Below are 8,032 nucleotides of genomic sequence, written 5' to 3' on the forward strand. Positions count from 1 at the left end.
CTCCTTTCCAGGAGGGGGAGATATGTAACATGTCTGTGTGTTTCTGAGTTTTAGTGACCTAGTTTTTCCCTGTACTGTTCAGTGTATACTGAAAACATCACACTCAGTTCACAAATTAACATAACAACGCCTGTTTTTAGTGTAGTGCTGAGATTGACGTACAAAACTCACAGATGAACAGTTACAGTGCACACTGTATATAACTGACACAACTGATGGCAAGGCAACAAAGCAATAAATGATGCATCAATTAATCATCTCTTAAAGGGCAATAAAAACTATTGAGATTTTACAATTGGTTTTAATGAGAGCGCCATTGTAGACATTCCTGTATGATGCCAGGATAAATATCTTATATTTTGTCCCTAGACATGTGACCTTTCGTTTGATAGCTTAGGTGGCATCTTCATGTAAATTAATATAAAAGTAATAATTTAAAATTAAAAATAATATCATAATAGAAATGAAAAAGTATTGTGATATAATAAAAAAAGTACTACTACTCTCGCAAAAATTTGTGAAAAAATGGAAGGTAGCTTGACCAGCTTTGAATTAATACTAAGCATTTAATGTAATCAAAATACCTTTATTTTTCAGGTACATTACTAGTTACCAGATAAGTCATATTTTTAAACTGTATTTTCATTATTGAAGTTCACAAGTCTGGGTGTGTGACAAGGATAAAACTGTAATCTACAAGCAGGGCTCAAATTGAGGATAGATACGAGGGGATGGCATCCCCCTGGTCGAAAGAATGGCATAAGCATCACCTCTGTAAAACCACCATCCTCCCTTTACCCTTTGGATTAATAATTTTGTGTATTAAGCAAAACTTATCATGCACATGAAATGTTAAAATTGTAGTTAGGGTTTTCTACTGGAGAGATCAGCTGAACAAGCTGATCAAGGTCTTCAGGGCTATGTGAAACGAGTCAAGTCTGTAGAAAGGTATCTTTCACATGTTCTCAACAAAGAATTTGCATACCATGACAAGCTTACTTAACCCTTATCAAAATAAAACAAACAAAAAAGTTACACAAAGGTCTACAGTGGACAAAAATGTTCGTATCAAAATGGTCATAAAAATCTGAAGCTTGAGAGCACAGATATAAATTTGGTCTCATTTTAAACAAGACCTATGGCAGTTCACAGAAGTAAACTGTGCAGGTAATGTGTGCCATTTGCGAGGAACACAAAACCATCCGTGTGGTCCTCAAGAGAATGGAGGACATTAGGATCATACATAAGGGCTAACAAAAAAATCGGGGTCTTCTGTCACAGCGTGGTTGCGGGAAGGAGCACTCAACAAGAATAAGCATGATGTACATGTATGTTAGACCCTATTCCATCTAAACTATTAAAAGATTTGCTTCCAGAAGTCACAGATCCTATTTTGACCATTATTAATTCATCATTGTCATTAGGATATGTTCCCAAAACCTTCAAACTGGCTGTAGTTAAGCCTCTTAAGAAAGCACATCTTGATCCAAAGACTTAGTAAATTACAGACCAAGACCAATAATTGGACCTAAAAACTCCACATATAATAATCTAGAACACAGTCTAACACTTGATGGCTGCTCTGTTAATTCTTCATCATCAGCAATCTTTCCTTCAAAAACCATGTTTCTAGCATCTTTAAAACTGTGTTTTTCCATCTTAAAAATATATCTAAATTACGACCTATGCTTTCAACCTCTAATGCAGAAATATTAATTCATGCGTTTATGACCTCGAGGTTAGATTATTGTAATGCTTTATTGGGTGGTTGTTCTGCACGCTTAATAAACAAACTTCAGCTAGTCCAAAACACTAGAACTAGGAAGTATGATCATATTAGCCCGGTTCTGTCAACACTGCACTGGCTCCCTATCAAACATCGGATAGATTTTAAAATCTTATTAATTACCTATAAAGCCCTGAATGGTTTAGCTCCTCAATACTTGAGCGAGCTCTTATCACATTATAGTCCTGCACGTCCGCTGCGTTCTCAAAACTCTGGCGATTTGATAATACCTACAATATGAAAATAGACTGAGGGAGGCAGATCCTTTTCCTATCTAGCACCTAAACTCTGGAACAATCTCCCTAACTCTGTTCCGGAAGCAGTCACACTCTGCCAATTTAACACTAGATTAAAGACCCATCTTTTTAGCCCAGCCTACACATAACACACCAACACACTTTTTATTATTCAAATCCGTTAAAGGATTTTTAGGCTGCATTACTTAGATTTGCTGGAACCGGGAACACTACTCCTACAATACAATGTACTTGTGACATCGTAAAAAGAATGGCATCTACGCTAATATTAGTCCTGTCTCTTTCTTATTCTGTTTCTCAGTTTGTATCCAGACTAGATGGTGGATCAGCACCCAGAGATTATGTTCATCAGAGACCAGAACACCTAGATGCGCCCGTCGACAGATCACCAGATCCTGATGCACACACACAGACACACACAAAGTCATTTACACTATCTGACACAGCTGCGTTTAAAATTGAACTGGAGGTTAAGTGCTGGGCGTCCGGTCAGAGGAGAACTGACCCCAACTGAGTCTGGTTTCTCCCAAGGTTTTTTTTTCTCCATTCTGTATGGATGGGGTTTTGGTTTCCTTGCCGCTGTCGCCTCTGGCTTGCTTTGTTGGGGACACTTAACTTCTAAAGATTATCGTTGAATTGATTACAGAGACCGTCTCTGCATTTAATAACAAATTGTTAACTCTCGTCATTATACATCCCTGTCATTGTATTCTTCTACTTTATACTCTTCAGTGCTTTGATGTAACCTGTGTTGTTAAAAGCGCTATATAAATAAAATGATTGATTGATTGATTGAATATCACTCTTAACAGTCTTTAATGATCCACAGTGGAAAGAAAGCAGGCAAAGAGAAATCACATTCATACATAGACGAGACCAGACAACCTGACCTGAAACATACAGGAACTTATAAAGGACAAAGGAAATTACTTAACTCAACACACCTGAACACAATGAGACAATCAACAGAGGACAGAAAGTAGGGCACACAGAGCACATGGTACATGAAACAACAACAACAAATAGTCCAAGCACATGACAACAGGCAAACCTGAAAAAAATGCCACCATCTGGTAAAAAAATAAATAATTTTGAAGCCTTGCCAACAGAATGAAAGCTTATTAACAAAAAGTGCATCAATTTACAGTAAAACGGCACTGTCATTAAAAAAAAGCAGTTTTAACGTGTTTCAACAGGGGCAGTTTTGTCCAAAAACTTGTAAAAGGAACTATTTTTTGTACCTAATGTAAAATAGATTTATTAAAAGGAAATATTAAAGGTCCAATAAAAATACACACCCCCAAAAAATAAGCAGTTCACATTAAAACAGTCAAAATTATTTAAAAAATAAATGGACAAAGATGTCCATAAGGTTGCCGAGGGGTTAAGGCTGCAAAAAGCATGGAAGATCATATAAACAATATTATAAAACTACAACAGACAGGTGAAGTTTCAGTGGGTTGACTTTATTTAAGTCTTCATTAAAAACAGACAAACTGGAAAACGGCTATGATAACTAAAAAGTGACCAGTGACAAGTTGAAAAGAGAGGAAACATATAAAAGAAACATTTTTTTAATAACTAAAATAATTTTTTATATAACTAGTATTGCAACACTAGTCAGGCCTCACGAGTAAAGGAGGAGTCCATTCACATAATACACAGCCGAAGTTTCTTCTTCACTATAGTGTTTACATGACCTTCTTGAGCTCGTCGTACAGAACCAGGACGAAGGCTCCACCCATGCCCCTGAGCACATTGGACCAGGCACCCTTGAAGAAGGCCTTGCTTCCCTCATCACGTGCAATCTTCCTCCAGCAGTCAATAGTGCCGCTGTACATTATGTCAGCTAAAAAAAAAAAAAAAAAAAAAAAAAAAAAAGATATTCAAGACTGGTTGTAACCTAACACAAAAATGAATACAAAGGTTCGGAAAGTATATAACAGGAGATGGATGTTACCTCCTTTACGTCCAGACTGCATCATCATACGACGACGTACTGTGTCAAAGGGATACGATGTGAGACCAGCGACGGCAGTGACTGTCTGAGCAATCATCCAGCTGACCACAATATGAGTGTTCTTTGGGTCAGGCAGCATGCCTGTAAAACACAAATATTTCAACTGAACGATAAAACAGAGGTTAACAGGTCAACTATTTCGCTTTGGTGGCTTAACAATTTTCACTACATTTCTACATTTCAGGAGTTATTAAAATGAATCAATTGTCAAGCTACAACTATTTGATTGCTTTTATTGGCTTCCTACAGTAGCAATTTTCACAACTACATTTCAGGAGTTATTAAATAAAAGACATGAATCGTCCAATTGCCAAGCTACAACAATTCTGATTGGCTGTTATTGTTATAAAACTGACATTCCCAGAATTCTCTGCATTGCATTTCAATTTTTGTTTGAATTTGATATTTTTCTGTAAGATAGCTGTTTCATCTTAGTTTTTTTTCTTATCAGTTATGTTTATTCAGGTTGTATGTTACATGCAATGTTGTTAGATTTAAGTTTATTGCATATTTCAGTTTAATTAATTAATGTCATTCAGATTTAAGTTTATTATTAATTCAGTTTGAGCCCTTCTATATACATGTTCATGTCCGTTTCAAGGGTACGAAACAGATTTCAGTACTTTAATTGGTTGGTACAGTAATATTATATCGTTTAATGAAATTACGGTATTTAACTGTAAGTTTAACTTAAAGCTGTAAAACCTAAATAAATTTTTTTATGGACGATTTTTTTATTTTTTCCAGCAACCACAGCTGGCTTTTTATCAGCTGTAACTTTTAACTGAAAAATAACTTTCTCCATCATTGCTTTTGCAGCTACATTTGATTTTTGTTAATATATATATTTAACAGTTTTGTTTTTACATGTGATCCAAATGCCTCCGACTAACATTTGTAAATTGGACTTGTTCACATTTGCTATGGAATGTATTAAACCTGTATACATTATTAGCTATTAGCTATGTGTTATGCGCATAATGTAAAAATATAATAATATTAATAATAAAAGAATCATATCAGTCAAATTAGTTGGATTAAATGATTTTAAAACATGCAGCTCTCTCTTAGCCCATGATGTTGCAATCTGCGTTTTGGCTCTAGTTGCTATTTGATAAAACCCACCTTTTGCGGTGTCATAGATGCCGAAGTAAGCCGCCCTGTAGATGATGATGCCTTGCACGGACACGTTGAAGCCCTGATACAAACCCTTCAGGCCATCAGACTTGAAGACCTTTACTAAACAGTTTCCAAGGCCTGAGAATTCTCTCTCTGCACCAGCCTTTCCGACATCAGCAGCCAAACGAGTTCTGGCAAAGTCAAGGGGGTAGACAAAGCACAGAGACGTGGCTCCAGCAGCACCACCAGAGGCGAGGTTACCAGCAAAGTACCTCCAAAACTGGGTACGCTTGTCAACACCGTCCAGAAAAATCTTCTTGTACTTGTCCTTGAAAGCGAAGTTGAGAGCCTGTGTTGGGAAGTACCTAATGACGTTGGCCAAGTTGCCTCTCCAGAAAGACACGAAGCCCTGCTCCTTGGGAATACGTACTACACAATCAATAATACCTTTGTATTGTTTGTCTGCTGTGATCTGTTTGCTGGCATGCTGGACCTGTAAGAAAAAGGGGACAATTTTACAACCAATTAATGTATTAAACAACAGTACATTGTCGAACACAAGCGTTTCGAATATGACTTTTGTTCAGTTGCCAAGGATATTTAAAAATCTGTTTTTGGAAAAGAGGCTGAAATCTGAAAAAAAAACATACTTTCGTCAACATTAGCACAAAAATGGAACCAAAGACAACAGACACTGACAAGGGCACAACACATTTAGTAGCAGAGGTGGTCTTGGTTGGACCCTCCACAGGCCTACAGGACTGGTGCTGTAAATAGATTCTCCTTGCCACGACCTCGGTTACAGCTATCACTAATTTTGGTTCATTTCTAACCAGAATAAAACTGACACAGGTGCTGATTAACAGCAATCGCACCTTTTAAACCTCCATAGAACCTTCAAATGCTCAAAAGAACTAGGCCTATAATCCAGTGGACCTGTGAGGTACATGACAGGTTTTATTGGATGAATGTTACCATGGCAATACAGTCAAACATTCTTCACCGATTAGCTGCTAGAACAAATATCTATTTATATAAAACAAACCAACATATACATATACTTTTTTTTACTAAAGCCAGGGTTAGAAATAATTAAACTTATTTAAACTACTCTGTTTATACGTGTCTTGTCCATTCTCCCCGACATCTAACGTTAGCTTTGAATCGAGGACCCGCCAGTCTGAGTCACGTGATCACAAACAGTAAAAAAAAATACTTCCTCAATGAAGCTGTCGAACATACCGTTCACTAAAGGCGTATTTCAGCAAAGGGTTAAACCTTGCGTTGACACTTTCGTTATGTCGCGTCCTCTTTTCTCGGTAAACCTCGAGGGCGTAAAGGCCGTTTAGAAACGAACACTATATCGCAGATCAAACTTAATGTAAAATATCGTACGCACTCCCCGCATTAAACCGAAACTTGCATCAGCTATCTCATTCATACGAATGGCCTTGCGCTAAAAACGAGAGCTCCTCGAACACAGATTGTTGTGTGAAGACGTTGGATGTCACTGTAGGTATAGCGCGCTCGGGACAGCATACAGTCTCGCTTTCAGCGATGCACCAGACGTACCTGAAGGAGCAGCTTGACTCTTTCTATGGGGGCTACAGCAGTCTTGGAGATCGCAGCGGCGATCCCGCCGGCTAAAAAGTCCTTGGCGAATGAAATAGCTGTCTCGCTCATTGTTTCGTGATGCCGTCGGCTGTACAGGAAGGCTGTTCGCCAGATCCGTCGAAATCACCGAATTTATAGACGCTCCGTGACTTTTCTAAGGCCTCGATCGCGAGATACAACGGGAAGCCTGCTCTTTTGTTATTGGCCCATATGCACTTTAGGGAGGAGAAAGCCTTACGTCTAACAATAAATGCCACACCCCCCAATGTTATTGGAGGATGTTTTTACAGAGGGCAAATATTTAGCATTCTTTAATATTTTTGTAGAAGCAGCAAGCGTGTCACTGCACAACATCCATTCTTTCCTCGTCTGTGCGCTTTTACCAGTGAACACACAGAAAACAAGCCTGTAGCCTAAGTGTTGTCATGATAGAAACACAGCTTCATATTTTGATCACTTTTTTCCCCCCTATTCAAACCTCTCTGGTCATGTAAAAATAACTACAGCCTCTTTACTTATTTCTAATCTGGTGTATTCATTTTATCAAATGCCGCAAACTAGATTCAAGCCTTACTCTCCACCTGCCACAAAGTAACAGCAGTTTAACTAAAAAGTTCATTGAAAGTCGCTCCATTGTACATAGTATTCTATAATATAAAATATTATGAGGTACATCATAAAAGACTGAAGAAATGCAGGTGCCGATACATAGAAATGCACTGTTTGCAATTAGAAGACACTGAACATCAAGCTGTGCCAGAGGTGGATCTGGCAGGCTTTCAGTATCTGAATAAGTATATCTGAAAATGTAGGAAGAAAGACAGAAAGAATAAGATTAGCATATTCATAGATTCTATAAATTCGATTAAAAACGCAGTCACTGCACTTTCCTCCACTCCTGCTTAAGGACTGATAATCAGTCACACTTTATATTCATCATTTGAATGATGAATATAAGTTCTATATTTTAAGCCATTTAGATTAATAAGACACATGAAGTTCCCTCAAAAACCACGTATACATTGTAATACCCATGTAATTATACACGTGTGTCTTCATAAATTATGTATTCAGGTATACATATACACATCGCCTGGTCAGGTCGACCAAAGACATAGGTGACGAGAGCAACAGAAAAAATCTTCAGAGCAAGGTGGCAGTTCTAGGACCATGGCCTTCAAGGTTAAAAAGGGTTGCCATCGCAGTATCACTTCATATTACAGCTTGATAGTAACA

General features: G+C 37.7%; 1 protein-coding gene across 1 annotated transcript; it reads right to left on the reverse strand.

Annotated features, from left to right (window-relative positions):
- Nucleotides 1-3,488: 3,488 nt before the first annotated feature.
- On the reverse strand, nucleotides 3,489-6,998 carry LOC122325363 (ADP/ATP translocase 2). Its single transcript, XM_043220385.1, has 4 exons — nucleotides 6,755-6,998; nucleotides 5,189-5,675; nucleotides 4,004-4,144; nucleotides 3,489-3,892 (listed from the first exon to the last, which is right to left on the reverse strand). The coding sequence occupies exons 1-4, from the start codon at nucleotides 6,863-6,865 to the stop codon at nucleotides 3,735-3,737; spliced, it is 897 nt and encodes a 298-aa protein (XP_043076320.1). The 5' UTR covers nucleotides 6,866-6,998; the 3' UTR covers nucleotides 3,489-3,734.
- Nucleotides 6,999-8,032: the final 1,034 nt, after the last annotated feature.

This window comes from Puntigrus tetrazona, chromosome 20, assembly GCF_018831695.1.
Source record: "Puntigrus tetrazona isolate hp1 chromosome 20, ASM1883169v1, whole genome shotgun sequence".
Taxonomy (NCBI): domain Eukaryota; kingdom Metazoa; phylum Chordata; class Actinopteri; order Cypriniformes; family Cyprinidae; genus Puntigrus; species Puntigrus tetrazona.

Coding starts and splice junctions, on each gene's coding strand:
- LOC122325363 (XM_043220385.1), bottom strand. CDS start 6,865: ATGAGCGAGACAGCTATTTCATTCGCCAAGGACTTTTTAGCCGGCGGG. Junction 5,676..6,754: donor GAGTCAAGCTGCTCCTTCAG/GTACGTCTGGTG, acceptor TTTTTCTTACAG/GTCCAGCATGCCAGCAAACA. Junction 4,145..5,188: donor CATCTATGACACCGCAAAAG/GTGGGTTTTATC, acceptor TGTGTTTTACAG/GCATGCTGCCTGACCCAAAG.